This window comes from Crassostrea angulata, chromosome 1, assembly GCF_025612915.1.
Source record: "Crassostrea angulata isolate pt1a10 chromosome 1, ASM2561291v2, whole genome shotgun sequence".
NCBI lineage: Eukaryota > Metazoa > Mollusca > Bivalvia > Ostreida > Ostreidae > Magallana > Magallana angulata.
The window spans coordinates 1,821,387-1,842,070 of NC_069111.1; the positions used below are offsets into that span (position 1 = coordinate 1,821,387).

Genomic DNA, 20,684 nt, shown 5'->3' on the forward strand with positions numbered 1-20,684 from the left:
CCTGTACTGGATAATGAAGAGTTCTTCGAAACACCGCACCGCGTTCAGACAAACATCACAACACGGAAGTATAAGGCTGATAGAGCTCGAACGCCAAATGATCCAGTAGAAAAGGATAATTCTAGCAAGCTAAAGCCTGCAACATATGACGGATCAACTTCGTGGTTGGACTATAGGTCACATTTCAATGCATGCGCTTGTCTGAATCACTGGTCTGAAGCAGAGAAAGGAATGTATTTGGCCGTTTCTTTGAGAGGTCAAGCCCAGGGGGTGCTTGGGAATCTTCCCGAATACTTGCAGATGAACTTCAAAGAGCTGAGTAAATCCCTGGAAGAACGCTTTTCTCCTGTCAATCAAACCGAACTGTATAGGGCACAACTTAGAGAAAGACGGCAGAAAGCAACTGAGTCTATACCTCAGCTTGGACAAGACATTAGGCGTTTAACACGCTTAGCATATCCTACGGCTCCAGGGGATGTGTGTGAAACGCTAGCCAAAGAATATTTTAATGATGCATTACCAAGTTTTGACATGCGTCTCAGGATTAAGCAATCCAGACCTGTAAACTTAAACGATGCAATTAGGCATGCGGTGGAGCTACACGCGTTTGTGGGATCGGAGTGCAAGAGACATGAAGACAGTGGATTATGCCGCGGAGCAGTAAGTGAAAGTTCAATGCCTGATTCAAAAACAGAGAGTTTGGAAGATGCTGTAAAATCGATAAAGGAAGTGCTGCAGTCTCTGCAGGAAGATATAAATAAGATGAAACAGCAACAGAAGGCACAGACAAATTATGGACCACGAAGAAACCAAGAAAGGAATGTTTCGTCACGAAATACATTGAAGTGCTACAAGTGTGGTAATATTGGACACTTTAAAAAAGATTGTAGAGTTAGGCCTAAGCAAGATAAAAAGAAACAAGACGATGAGAAAATGAATAAGAACACAATCGAGCGTTCTGGACAAGTTAAAATGTTTTCTAACGATGAGACTCCACGAGAGGTTCAGAATAAGGGTTGTGTTGGAGTTCAAAGGAAACCAAGCGAAGCTGGCATGTACATACGTGGAACTGTTCATAATGAGCCTGTCATGATACTAGTAGATACTGGTGCTACTGTGACACTCATCTCAAAGAAGAGTTATGATTCTATTAACAGACACAATAGTTTAGAGCTTATTGAAACAAAGCAGGAAATTCTATCCGCTTCAGGTACCCCTCTTCATGTCTATGGTAAGGCATTGGTACAGTTCAAGTTTGGAGAGAAGGTGATTTTTCAGAATGTGATTGTTGCAGACATGAAGGTAGAGGCTGTCCTGGGCTTAGATTGCTTGACGGCTAATAACGGCGTTATTAGTCTAAGTGATAAAAGTCTAATACTGGGAGGTGAAACACATGCGCTAGAATTCGAAGGCAGAATAGGCTGTTTTAGAATCGTAGCTTCAGACACCATCTCCTTGCCATCAAGATCCGAGATTATTGCGACAGGAAAAGTAATAGTGCCAGACGGTGATCGAATGGATTTTGATGTTGGCATTGTGGAGCCGTCCGAAACATTTCTGAATTCAGATAGAGGTATGGTTGGCCGTATTTTAGTGAAAGGTGGTCAGACCATTCCAATTAGATTGTTGAATCCTTCAGATAAAGATATGATGATTCGAACAGGAACAACAATTGGGCAACTGTCATCAATAGCTGATGTGATTGACGGAGAACTTGGAACCTTGGAAAATACAGCTATGTTGCCGGAACATTTGCAAGTTCTGTTCAAGAAAACCTGTTCCAATTTGAGCAAACAGAAATCGAAAATTGTGAAGTCACTTTTAGGTAGGCATGCAAATTTATTTACCAAGTCTGACGACGATCTTGGACGAACTGGCTTAGCTAAGCATACAATTGACACGGGTGAAAACAAACCAATAAGGGAAGTTCCGAGGAGACTTCCTGAGCATATGAATGCTGAAGTAGAGAAACATGTTAAAGATATGCTAAAGCATGGAGTTATAGAACCGTCCAATAGCCCCTGGTCGTCTAGAGTTGTGTTAGTTAAGAAAAAGGATGGCTCGACGCGATTCTGTGTGGACTACAGGCGTTTAAATGCTATCACAGAAAAGGACGCCTATCCATTGCCACGTATAGACGAGACTTTAGACCAGCTTGCGGGTTGTAAATGGTTCTCAACTCTTGACTTACATTCAGGGTACTGGCAAATTGAAATGGAACAAAATGATAAAGCTAAAACGGCATTTGTAACTCGGAATGGGTTGTATCATTTCAACGTAATGCCATTTGGGCTCTGCAATGCCCCAGCAACGTTTGAAAGGTTAATGGAAACCACGTTGGCGGGACTGCAATGGGATATCTGTCTCATTTACTTGGACGATATAATTGTGTATGCAAAGACATTTGAGGAGATGAACAACAATCTGGCGAAGGTATTTGAAAAGTTGGCTGCTGCAGGGCTAAAGCTGAAGGCCAAAAAGTGCACATTATTTGCACAAACAGTTGAATATCTAGGACATGTTGTTTCGGAACATGGGATCTCTACCGATCCTAAGAAAACCGAAGCAATACGCAAGTGGCCTAAACCCCGCAACATCACAGAGCTCAGGTCCTTTTTAGGGTTCTGTAGTTACTACAGAAAATTTGTTCACAGCTTTGCTGCCATTGCCAAACCACTTCATGCTTTAACTCAGAAAGGCAATAAATTCACATGGTCAGAGGAGTGCCAAAGTGCATTTGAAGTTTTGCGCGATAAACTTGTTAAAGCTCCGATGTTAGCGCATCCGGATTTTACGAAACCTTTTATTCTAGACACGGATGCTAGTGACATGGCAATGGGTGCTGTACTGTCTCAAGTACAGGATGGAGATGAGCGAGTCATCTCTTATGCAAGTCGGTGTTTAACTAAGGCCGAGCGCAAGTACTGTGTAACACGAAAAGAGTTACTAGCTATAGTGCATTTTGTGAAATATTTTAGGCACTATCTGTACGGCAAACCTTTCTTGGTAAGAACCGACCACAGTTCTTTAAGGTGGTTAATGAACAAGAAAGATGCAGAGGGTCAGCTGGCACGATGGATAGAGACACTTTCGACCTACGAGATACAAATCCAACACAGGCCAGGAAGATTACATAAAAACGCAGATGCCCTAAGTAGGATTCCGTGTAGACAATGCGGAAACGACTACTGTTCTAGCAAATCTGAGGAAACCAGAGCGCAGGTACGAGCATTGTTCGAACAGAAAGAGACTGAAGACACAAGCAAAATGTCAATTTTGGAAATGCAAGAACATGATAAAGACATAACACTTGTAAAGTCATGGCTAGAAAGTGAAAGAAGACCCGTTTTTGACGACGTTCGAAGTAAAGGTTATTTTCTTCGATCATTGTGGTGTCAGTGGCATAGACTTACTATAACAGACGAAATACTTTGTAGAAAGTGGACTGTGTTAGAGACAAAAGAAGATATACTGCAGCAAGTGATACCACTATCTGGAAGAAGAAGCATTTTGAGATATTGCCATGATGAGAGAACATCGGGACATTTGGGCGTACATAAAACATTAGCAAGGGTTCGACAAAGATATTATTGGCCTGGTCTACAGCAGGATGTGAGACAGTATGTAACAGGCTGCGATACTTGCACCAAACGTAAAAACCCAAATAAAAAGAAAATTGCACCCATGCAACTAGTACCATCAGGCTTGCCAATGGACCGCATTGCAGCTGATATTCTGGGAGAATTACCTATCACTGCCAAGGGCAATAGATACATCTTAGTAGTTTCAGACTACTTCACGAAATGGACGGAAGCGTTCGCAATGCCAAACATGGAAGCCAAAACAGTGGCAAAAATAATGGCAGAGGAAGTATTTGTTAGGCTAGGAACGCCTAGAATAATACATTCAGATCAGGGGAGGCAGTTTGAAAGCGAATTGTTTAGGGAAGTATGTCGACTGTTTCATATCCAGAAAACACGAACCACCGCCTACCATCCTCAGTCGGATGGTATGGTTGAAAGGTTCAACCGGACATTGACTTCTATGCTCAGTGCATTTGTACAGGAAAATCAGACAGACTGGGATGAACACATTCCTTATGTCATGATGGCCTACCGGTCTGCAGAACATAAGTCTACTCAATTCACACCGAATATGCTTATGTTAGGAAGGGAAACTACATTACCTTTAGACTTGCAGTATGAGATGCCTGAACACATGAAAGAAGAAACTCCGAATGAGTGGGTCTGGATCTTACGGGAGAGACTTGAGCGTGCACACAATGTCGTCCGTCAGCATATAGAAGATGCCATGAATCGGCAAAAGAAATATCATGACATGAAAATGTCGTGGGAAAAGTTCAAGAAAGGAGATAAAGTATTTGTGTACTTTCCTCAGAGAAAAGTTGGTTGCTCTCCAAAACTCACCTCGTTTTGGCGAGGACCATTTGAGGTGCTTGAACAGTGGTCGGATGTACTTTATGCGGTAGCTTGTGGCAGAAAAGGAGACAAACAAATTATTCACTGTGATAGGATGCGAAAGAAAAGAGAGCAAGTTCTGAATGAATTTTGAGTGTGATACGCCCGAGGCAAGAGATGAATCTATCTTAAAAGCTGAAGAGACAGACACGTTCGAACTGGGTGAAACAAACGAGTTAGATACTGTTCAAGAGTTAGTAAAAGGGACTGAGCAAAAGCGAATTCGTCGACCGCCTAAATGGTTGGAAGACTATGAGTTATAAAACTTGTTTTGTTTATTGTTTGAAAAAAAAAAAATGATTTGCAGTCTAGCTAGACAAAACAAATAACATGTATCTATTTATATATTTTCAGAAAATGCCAAACACTAAAATTACCAAAGCAAAGTCGAGGGACAAGTGTCCATTGTGTGAACAAGGAGTTCAGGACAATAAGTGGCGGGAGCACTTGCTGATGTGTAATGGAGGGAAGTTTCCATGCAAGATATGTGGTAAACTTTTTAAGAAGAGTTCCTACCTTCAGCGTCATGAGAAGAAGTTCCACCCAGCGGAGGTTCTGGAGAAGAAGACCGAGGATGATAAAGAGTGGTTAGAGCAAGACCCAGGAGAACTAATTGGGGAAGTATCCAATGAAAGCGATTCAAGCTCCAGTAGTATTGATTCTAGTGAAGAGGAAGACGTGGTTGAAGAAAGTAAGGTGGATGAGCCTGGGAAAGATAATGAGCGTCAGGTACCACAAGAGATCAAGAAGGTAGAAGAGAAGGGTGGTGAAGAAAATTCATGTAGCAGTTCCTTAGAGAAAGGAAGGATAATAAGGAAGCCGACAATACCGGTTCCGGTATTTGCTCCTCAGAGAAGGGTACCTCTGAACTTACCCGATAAGAACGTTTCCCTAAAACGATTCCACTTCTCCTCAAAATGCTCAACCAGCACACAAACAGAAGATGTTTGCCATGCTGCTCAAACCAGAATCAAAAAGAGAAAACTTCACAAGACCACCTTTAGCTATGTTAAAGATGACAAGAACGTGGAAGAGATCATAGAGGAAGAAGAGTTTGAATATGAAAATTAACTAATCATCTTAGTTGCCAGTGTAAGATAACACTCGGTTAAAACACATGTTTGTAAATTATAAGAGTAAACTTAACTTTTGGAAAATATGTATGTAGTTTGTACAAAGCACGTCAGTTCAATCAATATGCGGGACGCATAAGTTTCGGAGGCGTGGGTATTGTAGTAAATATTCCAATTAAAGCATCATTGAATCAGATAATTTCCTCTGTGTTTGGTTATTAGATAAAACGTTACGATGATCCCGAGTCACGTGACGGAAAGCGATTTTTTAGAGGCTATAAAAGGCCGGCGCGCTATTGAACGGAGTTCAGTTGGCGGATTGCTGCAGAAGCGAAAGGAGCTCTACGGGTAAGAATTATAGGTCTCATTTGCGGTGTCTCAAATTAATGCAGACGGACCATTTGAGATTTATATATTCTTCGGTACTGTACTAGTAGTTAATACAAAGCCAAGAGAGTGATTTAAGGCACTAGGTTTCAGACTGCGGTCTGGGAGGCTTTGGTTCAGCACACTTGCTGGAACGTAGAGTTTCAGACAAATAAAGGTTTCAAGCACAGAGGGTTAAAAGGAAAATTTATTATATCATTCAATCATATTTGTGATCAAAGTGAAGTGATTTTCATTTAATTATAATAATCAAACTAAACGTAAAGTAACGTTAAGAAAAATTAATATCATTCGTGGTTAGAACCCACAAAACACATTACACTATTTTTCCAACAACCAATCAAAAAATTCAAATTCTAAATTTGTCACATTTTAGCGTGATTATTTTTGTAAATTTATGCTAATCGGTATCTTTTGCCGGATCTTGCGGCATCTCGGGCCAGATATTACAACGACAATTGTTACTTCCTGTGAGAATTTGGGCTGTGTGGCAAAATGCCGACAACTTTAGTTTTCAAGTTTTTAGCTGCTGTTATTTTTAATTTTGTGATCTCTGTGCACACACTAGAAGTTGATTTAACGGTAGATGTCAAACCGGGTCACGAAGAGTGTTTTTATGAGGAGATTAAGAAGCCAACGAGTTTTGAAATTGAATACCAGGTAGGTAAGGGTCAAATCTTGGCCATTGATGACTATTTGTATCTTTGAATCCCCATACTCGCCCCAAAATGTTCGACGGATGTCTGGTTATTAGCATATTGGTTTGCTTACACGCTGCTACGATATGCAAACACAATATTTAACACATGTATTAGAAGTATGACATGCACAACAAATTCGACGATTTGGAAATGGGATGAACATTTAAAAGATAAACTTCAAACTTTCTTATTCTTCTCTTTATGAAATGGACTCATCGTGGATGTAAATATGCAAGTATTCAAAGTATGTTGTGTTTATCTTTAATTAGTAATAGATATACCATACATTTTTAACTGTTTTGTGGTGTTGAGACAGTGTGAATTACTCCATGGTTTGGTTCACCGACCCCAGTGTAGCGTTTCTCGCTAACTGTTACTGTGGGTTGCTGGTGATGCTGCAGAGAAAAAAACACTACAGATATTTTGTAGGACATTTCTTGGCAATTACCGCCACATATATTGTAGTAAGCGATCGGTATAACGTACAGCTATAATATATTCATCTTCGACGACATGCAAGTGAAGGGCAATATATACGTCATCGCGCATTCAAGTTTGGTCCAGGTGGTTCATGCCCGTCACCGCCAGGACCACCACACTGGGTTTAACCTCGCTAATAGAAGTCGAGTTAGGTTATCTTGGTTTGTGAATTCCTAATCATGGTATAATTTACACGACACTACAACCTATGATTTAGCTATTAAATTGTTCGAATATAAACAATATATCAAAGTTTTGGCACATTTAACCCCATAGACCCCAAGGATACACAAAAGAATCCCTAGGAATCCCAAGGATACCTCAGTAATACAAATTAATAACATATGATGTCATAGTTTAACTGTCATTATTCATTATCTTACCATTGTTGTTTTAAAAAAGTTTCCCTACACATTACTGTGCCTCTTCTTGAGAATTTATTACATTACGTAACACGTTATGTAACAAATAATCACAGGCCTGCTATTGTACATAATGACATTCTTAGTTGCTATATACATGTATATATCTTGGTAGGGAACTTAAATACATGGTTACTTATTTTTTTTTAATTCTTTGCCAGGTTATAGATGGAGGTGACCTAGACATTAACTTTATGGTGACATCCCCTCACGGTAGAATAATGGTGTCTGAGCTGATGAAAAGTGATGCTGTTCACAAGTAAGAGAGATTCACTTAACGACTTTTTGCAGATATATAGGGGATAATTTAAATGTTAACACATAAAGTGAAATATCTGATCATGACATGGAGTTTTTCTTCAGTTTAGAACTGTCATGAAAACATGAAAGTCTAATTGATCTGCCAAAGTTGTAATATTTGATATTTTAAGATTTTTATCCTTGGGCCTAAAAAAAAAAGTTTGTGTCTGCCTTCATGCTAATAAAAGTAGTGTCGTTTGGTCAGAATTAAAAAAAAAAATTTCTTATTTTTTTTCTTTATTGCATTATGTAGTTAGCAATATAAGTGCCAGTTTGATAATGACACTGCTGATTGTCATAAACTGAGAACTACTTTTTATATTTTATATCAAGTTTAAACAACACACGAATTCTTATGATACATGATGCATGTATAAACAACAAACACTGGCATGGTCTTTCTTGCAAAGTTTATTACGGGAAGCCATTGTCTACTTTCACTTTAAAAAAATAAAAAATGATAGTATATATATGATTCTTCCTCCGAGTGCCAGCGATGAGAGAATTATTGCTATCTTCAGCATGTGGAGACATACAGCCATCAGTTACACCGATTTGAAGAGAGAAACTGTTGAAGTGTTTTTGTGACCAAAATTTCATTAATTTTTTTTACCAAATTAGATAAAAATGGAAATTGACGAACTTCAGTCAAAAATCCTTAAAAAAAGTTTAAAGTAGACGATAAAAGCTAGGGTTAGTCTGGAAAGCGGAAAGAAACAAATTTTTTCTTTGGCCTTAGTTGTTTATTTATCTTGAAATCAAAGATTGGTATATTTGTAGATTCCAACCTTCTAAATCAGCAAAAGCACTTCAATTTTATCTCAAACTTTATATAGTTGGTTGTTTAAACTGATTTTAGGCTGGAATCTGATGACCTAGAGTTTGCGTTGACATCTCAATCACCCAGTTTCAGTCCTTTCAATACTTTGATTTCAGACTTGAATTGATGCTTTTCAAAGTCCCTCTGTCAATTTCAATACTCTCAATACTTTGATTTCAGACTTGATGCCGTTGATCTGGGTGTTTACAAGGTTTGCTTTGACAACTCCTTCAGTCACTTTGCTAGAAAGCTAGTCTTCTTTGAAATCATCGCTGGTGATGATGAAGAGGATGAAGATGACGATAAAAAGGACTGGAAGGCGGCCCAAGAGGAGTTAGCCTCCATTGTTGACATGACCCTGGAGGATTTTAAGGTAGGTCTGTTGGCTTTCTTTGTAAGGTATGATCCTTAAGAGACAATTAAACTACTTATCAAATGATCGATTGCTAACTAACTTTAATTAGCCACAATGTAATAAAGTGATTTGCACCACCTATATTTTGAGGCCTATGTAGACATTCAGACAAACAGAGATGTTAATAGACTTTACAAATATATATGAAGGGGTTCCCATGAAGCTTGCAAAATTTTCTCACTTGCAAATAAAAAAAATGTTTTACATTACTTTATTTTATATCTCACGAAATTATGATGCAAATTGACCTTCAGTATCACAACATCATGTTTATAATATTTATACAGTGTTTTCAAGCCATTTGATTTCAATATTTTAAAAACAGATTCATTTGCCTGGTATTTCTTGAATTTGATTCCAGGAATCATAACTTTTCATTGTCTGCTATCTATCAATTTCCTATAGTTCTTGGTGAAGCTATTCTGTTACTGCAATTTTATGAAAAGGTTTTCCATCCATAGCAATAAAGCGTACCAATTTTTATAGCCAGATATATTCAGTTACATCCGAAAGCAATCACCATTGTGTCTAATTGACCTCTGAAATTTCATACTGCTGATATTATTTTTCCTTCAGAAACTGCTGGATAATGTGAACAATAATCTGGACAAGGCTCGCTCTGATCAACAGGTGCTCCGGAACTTTGAGGCACGGGATCGGAACACGCAGGAGAACAACTTCCAGCGGGTGAACTTCCTGTCGGGCGTTCAGGTGTTCATCATGCTGTCCGTGGCCTTGACCCAGGTCCTACTCATCAGAAGTTTATTCGACGACAGAAAGAAAGTACAAATGAGGGCCAGCACATGATGAAAAGTTCCAGTTAGATTGTACGGATTTAGAAAGCTGTTTCATGTGGTGTGGTCATGTTTGATTGATACAAATTAATAGCGAGGAGGATGTACTATTTTTCTATTGTTACAACAATTTAAAAGTTACATTACCTGCAGTTACATTACCTTTAGTCAGGTATGAATTACTCAAGTGAATCTTGAACAAGATTTTTTTGGGGCACTTTTATTTATATTTTTTTTTTGCCTGAAATTCAGCATTCTCTAATTGATTTATCTATACCCCTCTTTTTTTTTATAGAAATTTACAATGTTTTTTACCACCATATATTAATTATTGATAAGTAACTGATCCATAGAAATAATATAACAAGCTGCTTATGGTGTAATAGGAATGACAAGCAAATGACTGTCATATTGCTCAGTCAAAAAACCTCATACTTCTGTATCCACTCGTGAGTGAACAAATGGATCATTTGATCTGATTAATTTTAGATGAATCGCACAAGTAAATGAGAAATGTGGAAATTAACATACAATGTACTGGTAGTAGATACTGGTAATAGTCCAATTTTTTTTATAAAGTCCACAAAGTTTTGTCTCACATGTGCACCGATTTCTTACTAATATGTTTGGTTTAGTAGATTTAGAGACACCAATCTTCTTCCTGAAGTTAGTCCCAACTCTTGTAGTTTTCCCTCCAGTCAGCCTCATAATGTGTGAATATTTTTTATACAGATACTTCACATCTATGAATACTTTTTATACAGATACTTCGAATACTTTATATACAGACACTTCACATCTATTCTTTTCTAAATGTGAAATCAGTGAGTGCTGCTGTAAATTATTGCTGTGCAATTTCTGTTTGTTTTCTACTTATTCTTTGTCCATCTATGCAAACAACATGAACAAACTTGTAACTTTTTTAAACCGTTCAAAATATGTTGTCAGTTTTTTACACCGGTACTTGGAATAGTGGTTAGTTTTAGTCATGTGTATAAATGTTTAAATGGTGCTTGTTAATTTCTGGTATGAGAGATATAAGATACAGGATGTTTAGTGTTTGTGTATCTATAATGTTTGTATCCATCAAAATTATATTATGATTGTTAACATTAACATACATTTATGTGTTTAAGGTCAGTGGTTCAAACCCCCAGTGGTAGATGGTAACAGTCTACCCCAGACAACTGTTAGAGTCCTAGATTAAGTGCTCTCTAAGTCTAACTAAAACTTGTTTACAGGTTTATTAGGCTTGGCTCTCGGTTACTCAAGCCATTAACGTCTTTACATAGAACTGACACTGTAGTATCTTTTCCCAGATTGTCCAAAACCTAAAACAAAAGTCTGTTTTGTGTTAAAAGATCATTTTTCAAGATTATCATTCATTTATGGGCATAAAGGGTACCCATAATAGCAATAAATTTTTTAGAATGATTCTTAATAATCTGTCACGAAATGCAGGGATTCCATAATACATGTACATTGTACATTGTATTTCATGGATGGACTAATCATGAATAAAAACTGGACTTATTTCATCATAAGGTCACAAATTGTGATTTCTCCATTTCCACGTATGAGGGAAATCCGTGATTAAACACCCTGTGTGTTTTACTTCATTTTGCTGTCTATATCCTGAGGATAAATGTATGTACCAGTACTTTTGTGCTATATACAGCTGTTCTCTGTATTTATTATATTACTGTGATCTTCTGTCATTTTCCACCACATTTTTTATTATTTTCCTGATCACTCCCCAGCAGTCTTGCTGTTTTGTAGAGAATAGTCACCTTGTTTGTCTACTTGAGGACTGTATATGATAATTATGATAATCTACACATAGTGAGGACTGTATTATATAATTACGATTATCTACACGTAGTGAGGACTGTATATGATAATTATGATAATCTACACATAGTGAGGACTGTATTATATAATTATGATAATCTACACCTAGTGTTTAGTTGATAATCTACACGTAGTGAGGACTGTATTATATAATTATGATAATCTACACCTAGTGTTTAGTTGATTGATAGCTGTAGTTATTCCCCTCTGTGATGTTTACTGTAGTACATTGCAAATGTAAGGTTATACCACCATGTTTACTGCTATGTTTTATATGATGTGATCAACAATAAGGCATTCGATCTTTGACCTCAGACTCTATACCTGCTGTAGCTCAGTATGTGATCAATGATCCCCGGTTCTGCTTGTCAAACAGACCGTGAGATAGATTGTTTGATAGGAGGACCACTTTAAAAGTAGATGTACCTTTCTTGATATACAATATACTAGAATATATATAATGAACACCATTTTTTTGACCAACGTTTTCTTTACTGATATGTTTTATATAATTAATAATCCCTGATTCTTTCTTTCAAACTGATTGTAAGCAGTGGCGTCGGAAGGAAATTGAAAGTGGGGGGGGGGGGCTAGACTGTAAACCCCCCCCCCCTCCCCCCGAAAAAAAGATGGGGCCCTCCCCCAGCCCCCTCCCCCAGTTTTGACGTCTATGGTAAGATCACTTGCTTAAAATGATTGGAGAATCACAATTATAAGCAGATGTATTTCTCTTTATTTTCTTGCACAATGTACTAGAACATATGATAGACAACATTTTTTGATTTTTTACCAACTTTTTAAAAAAATTGTGTACTGTCCTGTCCGTGACAGCTGTTTTACAGTATTATACATGAACCTCTATGCAATATTCACTGTTCCTTTTCTATCCTCTGTGACCTTGAACTTTATGAAGTAGATGAACAAATCCTGAGAATTGAACGTCTTCTGCAAGTGCTGAATGTTTTCATACATCATTTTTTTTCTGTGATCAATAATAAAATTAGAAAAAATCGAATGAATTTGTTCTACCATAAAGGGCAAGGCCTGAAATAGGCTTCTGAATGAATAATGTTAGTCACATAGAAAATCTTATAAATAGTTAAATAGACTTATTAGCGGGCTTAAAATTTAGCACTTTGAAGAAATTATTGGGAAGTTTGTTCGGGATTAAAAAAATCACTTAAAGTTTATTAAAGATGAAGACGACGAGTGGATAAGGCGTGTTAAACGCTTACAAACGGACGGATAAGGTACCAAAAAAATTCAAATATCAATAAATCTGATAACCAACAAATATTTGAAATATCATCGATTTAACACTTCAAAATATTTAATACTTGGAATATGTTGATTTAAACTGTTATGCGTATCAAAATCTCCAAATAGTGTCATATTTTAGAACTCCAATGGCTTTAATTTTTTAAAGTGGGTCTGTGCTACATTATTTGAGGTCTGTGAGTTCGATACCACAAAAGGAAATTTTTTTCTCACCGCGTTATAAAAATATCCAAAACTGAATCCATGAATTGTTAAAAAGTGTGCTTTTGCAAGCTTGTATTGAAACATTATCTAATAGATTGAATTGGAAAAAAAATGAAACTTGAAATTGTATTTTACGACTAACCAAATGGGTCTTTGCGCTATCTTACCCTCTCCCCCACCTGTCAATTTTTATGAAATTAAGTGATTTGGTTTAAATCGCCAAATTAATTAACAATTAAAGTGTAGCATCACGCAAAAATAATTCACTTTACGGTACATTTCAGAACCGGAGAACCCTTTGTGTAAGCTCTATGGGTAAAAAAAAAAAGGACCCGTGCAGTGTTAGCAACGAGGGAATCGAAATTGTCGTAGTTCCAGCAGTTCATTATTATTGTAACATACGTACGTTCCAACAGGTCGTTACTTCTACCAACTGATTTTTTTTTTTGGTTCAATACCCTGGTCTCTGTCTTGATTTCGTGATATCACAACATGAAGAATCTCGATCATTAAAGGTGATTTTTCTGAAAACCAAGAGTACAACGATTGAAAGAAACAGAGCAAGTAGCAGATAAATCTGTAAAAATTAATTACTTATCCCACCTCTTAGAAGTATGAGAGGAACAGCATTCATTTTTTTAAAACAAAATACTTTTCTAAAAAATGGGGCGCGGGGGGGGGGGGGGGGGCTTTTTTTATGTTTTGAGTATGTGAGTGGCCTTGCAGAATTGGAAGTTTTTGATGTGCATATTAGTAATATAAACTAAATATGATATTCATAAATATCCATGGATCTATCGATCAATAAATCTATGGATAGAATTTTCATTAACAATCAGTTACATGTACATGAATCTCTTTCCATTCTAAACGTGATCAATTGATGATGAAGTGATTGGTCTCTACAGCCCACCTCTGAGATCGAATCGCCACAAACACCTGTCCTATCTTGCTAATGTGGTTAAATGGTAACGGTAAATCTTTTAAGTTTATAAAAAAAAACCAACTGATAAAAACTATCTATAGAAATGTAGAAACAAGGTGTAATTCATCACTCGTCATGATAGATCGCCTTAAATACACGCGGAAACTTACAAGTCATCTGTAAAATTAATGCAATTACAAAATTATCGTTCTTGTGGGAAAAATCATTCCTCGAAATGTCGAACCTACTTGTGTGTGGAATCCTAGTTTTATTCATAAATATGGTGAGCTTTGTTTTAATAATATCATACTTCACCCATTTGTTAAATTTGTGCTTTCTTTCAATCAAATCAAACATTAAGTTGACATAACTCGATGTTGGTCATTCATCGACAGACAGGAGTGTCGGCCCAGGGTCGGGCCCGGGGGAGAGGGGTCCGGTCTGTGGTGCCCGTGTGGACGTGGCCCGGTGGAGTGGTGCCGTACGAGATTCCCGAGGACTTTGGTAATGTTTTAATCCTGTAATGACCTTGGACATTTTTACAGACGTTACCTTGAATTCCGGGGACATAAAACTTAAAATGAGCTGAGTTTGATCCCAAGCTTCTTTTTACAAGAAGAATATATTGCGGAAATGTCAGACTAAGATCAAAACTGAGCTCGTTAGCTCTATGACCTGTTCAACTCAATATCAAAATTCCATGGTAATTAAAGTGACGGATTTTTATTTTCATTGCGCAATTAATTCTTCAATTTCTGAAATACCTACAAACGTGTTATTTGATTACTTTAAAAGGTTACAAAATTATAGGAGTAAACTCTGAGATATAACAGTTAACGGTTTATTTAAACCTAAAAGCGTTCAGAAAAAACGTAATATATTCCAAACTAGGTCAAAGCTAAACTTAATACACTTTGATTAATCAAATGTCCTTAAAAACTATTTGTTTTATTAAAAAAGGCATCGTAACACTTTTATTGAAGGCGTTATTATGCCTTTTTGCTCCATTTTATCGCGTTAATACACCTTTTGAAAAGGCGTTTGAAGTCTTTTTTTTTATGATAAATTACGCTTTCCCCAGCGTTGTCGCATCTTTTCGTAATACTTACATACTTTCGTAATATACAGTACGTTCAGATTACCGATATCTTTTAATGGTCGGATTTGCTGTTATTACAGATGAACCATCCAAGGCGCTAATAAAAGTCGCAATGAAGAGGTGGGAGAGACAGACCTGCGTCCGATTTGTCCCTCGCTCTGAGCATGCGCAATCGGAGGCATACATAAAGTTATACAAATCGAGAAATTCGTAAGTAAGTCAAATTAATCTATATCAGACTAGGAATCAATTCCCTGTTTACTAAAACAGGCAAATATTATCAACAGCAATTTTCATTTATAAGTGTTATTGTTAAATTTTTTTTTTATAGGATATATAGGCCAATGACCGACTACAAGTATTTGATTTAATATACATTTGATATACTCTTGCCAGTAGCTGTCGCAAGACTTACGTTTTTATTAGTTTTTCCTAAGATTTACGAGGGAGGTCCATTTATCTAGATACTACATATGTAATAGTACTCAAGTAAGAAATGTTTATGGGAGCGAGGAAAGCAATATGAAATTCAATAAAAGTCATAGATATAAAAAATGTCAATTAAGCAGAGGAGAATTCGACATATTTTTTCGACAAGTTTTTCTGTCGTCTGTTCTACAAAAAGACTAATAGTTTTATCCAACCTTTACTAGTGATTCAAACTGATAAAGTAGTGTATAGGAGGGGACTAAAGGACAATGTAAACATTGAACCGAAAACAGCATGTAGCATATAGCAATCATACACATTCAGTCTTAGCATAAATTCCGCATATAAAAAATATACACATCCTGTATACCCCAGACAATTATCTCACCACAATAATGATATTAACCACTTTTTAACTTACTTATAGACATCTTTTACTTGAAATTCACGTTCAAAGCCCCATTGCTTTCAATGAGACATGATATGTATGGAATTAAGGAATAAAAATCATTCTTTGAGTATATTATAAAGTGATTATTTTGGTCGGGGCGTGGTCTATTCAAATAAAGCCCGAAGGAACTTTTTGTTTTGTAACCTCTTTTAATTTGACAGTTGTTTTTAGTTACAGTATGAAGTTTAATGTTTAGTACCCTGTTTTGACAGTTGCTTTTCAGACATTGGTAGGAATCCCACCCAGCAACCTCAACTACTCGGGCTCAGTGACGGCTGCATGGGGGTAAGTCTTGGGCGACACTCGTGCATGCAGACATGCACATAGCAAAAGGGGTGGGGAGCGTCCATTTAAAAATTCTTACATAAGGAATGATTGTACAACCCTCCACCTTCTGTATCGCCCATCCGCTTTGAGAACGATGCTACGGATCTGGATTCCGCATCGTCATTGATGCTACTAACTTATCCAACTAGTTTATATGTTAATTTTTAGATACCTTCAATTGTCCATGAACTCGGACACGCCCTCGGGATGATCCATCCGATGTCACGTGATGATCGGGACCAGTATATCACGCTACGGGCCGAAAATATAAACAACGGATCCGACCGGAACTTCATGAGCATATCAGATCGAGGCTACATGTATTTTACCTACGGCGTACCGTACGACTACAAAAGCATAATGCACTATAATGCTAAGGTGATAGACCCTTATGTCAGTATATTGAAGATCTTACAATGATTAAATCACCTACAAACAAACAAAAGACTTACACAAAATTTTTAACTTTAGATTCATTCTCTCTTGTAGATTTGGTCAAAGAACGGAAATGATACCATGGTAACAGTAGCACCAGAATTTCAGACCATCATTGGAACGGCTGCCGACGTCAGTTTTAGAGACAACCTGTACATCAACAGGGCCTATCTGTGTTCATGTAGGTATACGTTTTAGAGACGTTCTGTACACACCATAGGACGTATAGATCTGTGCAGTGTGGATATGGTTTTTTGACAAATTGCACATTTTTACTTGCCGTAAGATGTTCAAGTTTTACACAAAATGCTATCTTTTAATATTTGCGAAGCTCCTACATTTATTAAGCTAAAGTTTCTTATTTGAGGAGCTAGGTTATTTCAGAAAGAATAGATCGATGCTACATCTTTTCCCTTTGTCTTAACAAAGTCTAAGTATTAGTTTAGTATTACAACACATTTTAGTAATATAAGTATTACTGCACAATTTAGTAGTATAAATATTACAGCACATTTTAGTAATATAAGTATTACAACACACTTCACAAATAAAAGTTTTACAGTACATTTTTGTAATATAAGTTTTACTGCACATTTTAGTAATGTAAGTTATACAGCACACTTTAGAATAATGGTACATAAATTAAAGCACATAATAGTAATATAAGTATTACAACACCTTTTAGTAATATAAGTACATTGTATTACAACACTCTTTAGTAATATAATCATTACATTACATTTTAGTGATAGAAGTATTACGGTATATTTTGTTGATATGAGTATTACAGCACACTTTAGTAATAAAAGTACATATATTACAGCACACTTTAGTAATATAATCATTACAGTACATTTTAGTTATATTAGTAATACAGTATATAAATAGTGCCTGTTTGGGAGGGTAACAGTTGAAATTGACACCCCGAGGAAACCATTGTCAACCGACACTATTTATTTTATTATACTGAATGTCTTAATTTTAGAGATTTTTTACTGATTTTATACCGAAATGACGTGAATTCCACGGCGAACCGTACGCGCATACTTTACGCGCATGTAACAATTCGTTGTGTTACCCGTTATGCTAAGTGTGTTGCTAACGCTGAGGGTAATAGAACGGATTATCAACTGCGTCTAAACCAATCAGATTTAAGTATTTAACATGAAAGTATAATACTAGGGCAGTGTCCGTGGATGCGGTGTGAGAACGGGGGAGTAGCGTCAGGGACCCCGTGTAGGTGCGTCTGTCCTGATGGTTACCATGGAAACTACTGCGAAAAGCGCCTTCCTGGAGTGAACAGAAGTGAGATATATGATTTGTTAAAGGATTTAATTAATTAAATATTAATAAATGAAAAGAAGGGAAAAACTAGTCTTTTGCAATACTGGTAGTTATGTATTTATTGTTAGAACATTTTGAACAGTTTCGGGGGGGGGGGGGGGGTAGACATACATTATATATAGACAGAAAATATACATGTTAATATTATAGAAATTAAGTCATAAACATGGTCATGTTTTATGATAAAAAAAATGTAAACTGCCATTGCCATGTTGTATGATCATAAAATGTACAAGATTATGTATAATGATTAAAAATGAACAAGATTATGTATGATGATTAAAAATGAACAAGATTATGTATGATGATTAAAAATGTACACGATTATGAATAACGATAAAAAAATGTACACAAGTAGTATAAGCCGCCTCGCTGGCCGGGTCAACTGAGTGCACTTTTCAGAGTTGACCCGGCCAGCGATGCGGCTGAAAATCTAGCTCCCTGAGATTTTAAGCTAATAATGCGGGGGTGACCAATCTAAAGTAAGCACTTGATCGCATGTTTATAGTTCGCGCATCATAGATCCCGATTTATTAAATGATTTTTCCTTCCCTCCTTGCATAATGAAATAATAAAAAAGCGAATAAACAGTGAACATTGGTTTATTGAGAAATGTATGAAAATAAAAACAAGTATGAAATAACACTGAAACAATTCAAATTTACATGAAATAATACTGAAATAGTTCAATTACACAAAAAGTCAAAATACTGTCACTTTTTCTTTGCGAGAGCTAGCTTTGATTTTTTCTTAAGCGGTTCATTGTTGATTTGCATGGTATTATCTCTTTTCAGATTCGGTTTTCTAGGGCTCGAGGTTTTTTTCTTGTCACCGGCTGGTGGATTATTTTCTTTTTCAGGGCATTCGGAGGCCCAATGTCCAAGGTTTTGACAAATATAGCAGGGATCTTTGTCTTTGCTTTTTTTAGGAGGATCCTGCTTTTGTGGACATTCAGGTGCCCAATGCCCTAGTTCTCCGCAGATATAACAGGGATTTGTTTTCCTGGTCGGGATTTTTGATGTGACAGGTGTCGTATTCCTGGTCTCATTTTTTATTTCACCTACTTGTTCGCTTAGAGCCTGTAGATCATTGGTAATACTTTTCCTGGTTTCACTGATTTCGTTGGCGAGATTCATCAGATTGTTGATGCTCCCATCTAGGGTGGCCATGAGCAGAGCAAGATCTTCTTTAGTAGCTGGTTTTTCTTGATCCAAGCATGCCAGTTCAAGATCCGTTGCATCCTGCGATTCCGTGATAGACTGATAATAATTCATAGATTCCCTAAGTGTGGTAGGATGATTATAATTTAAACTGGCAGAGACAGGGTCTGGACTATCAAAGCGGTCTAGTTGTTTCTGCGCCATGTCTGTTTAATGTCAGAGCAAGACTGAGGGAAAAAGCAGCGATGTGCTACTTTATAAATCTTATGCAGTCTTGTGCACGGGGCTCTAAAAATAGCAATTTTTTCTTAAAATAGCATTTTTGCTATATACTAAATAGATCCGATGCAATAGATATTTTAAAAATAGCACATTTCTAAAATTGGCTATTATTTTTTTCCATATTTGCTGCACGCGGCTCTAAAAATAGCTAATTTTTTCTTCTAAAATTAACAATTTTTTATCTTATTAATAGATCCTATGCAATATCTAATTAAATAACGAAATAGCATATATATTGTTTAAAAAACAATTGTTTCAAATAGCATATATTTATTTCTAAAAATAAATCTGATTTCATTTCCCTATATGTATAAAAAGCGTGTTCGATCGAAGCACTTGAAGAGAATTGATCATGACGCTCACATCTATTAAAAAGAGTCTTCTCCGCGAGCAACGCCGTTTGAGAGAATATCGATTGAAGCAAGAACGTTTAAAACTAAGAAAAGAAAACAACCAAATACTTCAGCATTTACGGCTTTTTAGAAGAAATCTTCAACGGAAAAAGAAATTGGCCCAAACGAGAGAAAAATCCAAGTACTATCAGATCAGACTGGATCGAGGTCGTCGTTCACGTAAATTTAAGGTCCAAGAAAATGTATACAATGTGAATTTTAAACCAATACCTCAGAAAGATCATTCTCCCTTCGTTCGGAATGTGATAAGTGAGATGTTAAACGAAGTAAAAGAACAAATGCGTTGTGACCCCGACGATTATTTGCGATTAAACATACGACACCCCTCCTTAGATTCCGACATTTGGTATGAATTTACTCAATGCAAGCATCTAAATGCTGAGGGATTACTCGCTAAAATAAAAGGGGTACAACAATCTAAAAGAGATTTCACCATGACGGACGGAGCTGTTCAGTTTGATTTTTTTCATGTCCAGTATCCTCATGGAAGTGGTGGAAATAAGAAAAAACACCTATATACAAACAAGGAGAAATTCAAAAAAGGGAAAAAGTCCATTCTGAGTATTCAGAACACAGATTCTTTATGTTTACCTCGCGCTATTGTAGTTGCTCGTCT

At 36.7% G+C, this 20,684-nt stretch overlaps 1 protein-coding gene across 1 annotated transcript in view; it reads left to right on the forward strand.

Moving 5' to 3' along the window:
* The first annotated feature begins 6,388 nt into the window (after nt 1–6,388).
* The window catches only part of LOC128180912 (uncharacterized), a 40,342-nt gene continuing 26,046 nt past the window's right edge, over nt 6,389–20,684 (forward strand). The window contains exons 1-10 of the mRNA XM_052849109.1: nt 6,389–6,598; nt 7,703–7,800; nt 8,842–9,034; nt 9,653–9,859; nt 14,524–14,632; nt 15,308–15,437; nt 16,320–16,392; nt 16,603–16,812; nt 16,924–17,050; nt 18,052–18,174. Of these exons, the coding sequence (XP_052705069.1) occupies nt 6,434–6,598; nt 7,703–7,800; nt 8,842–9,034; nt 9,653–9,859; nt 14,524–14,632; nt 15,308–15,437; nt 16,320–16,392; nt 16,603–16,812; nt 16,924–17,050; nt 18,052–18,174 (1,435 nt within the window). The 5' untranslated portion in view covers nt 6,389–6,433. The remainder of the gene's footprint in view (nt 6,599–7,702; nt 7,801–8,841; nt 9,035–9,652; nt 9,860–14,523; nt 14,633–15,307; nt 15,438–16,319; nt 16,393–16,602; nt 16,813–16,923; nt 17,051–18,051; nt 18,175–20,684) is intronic.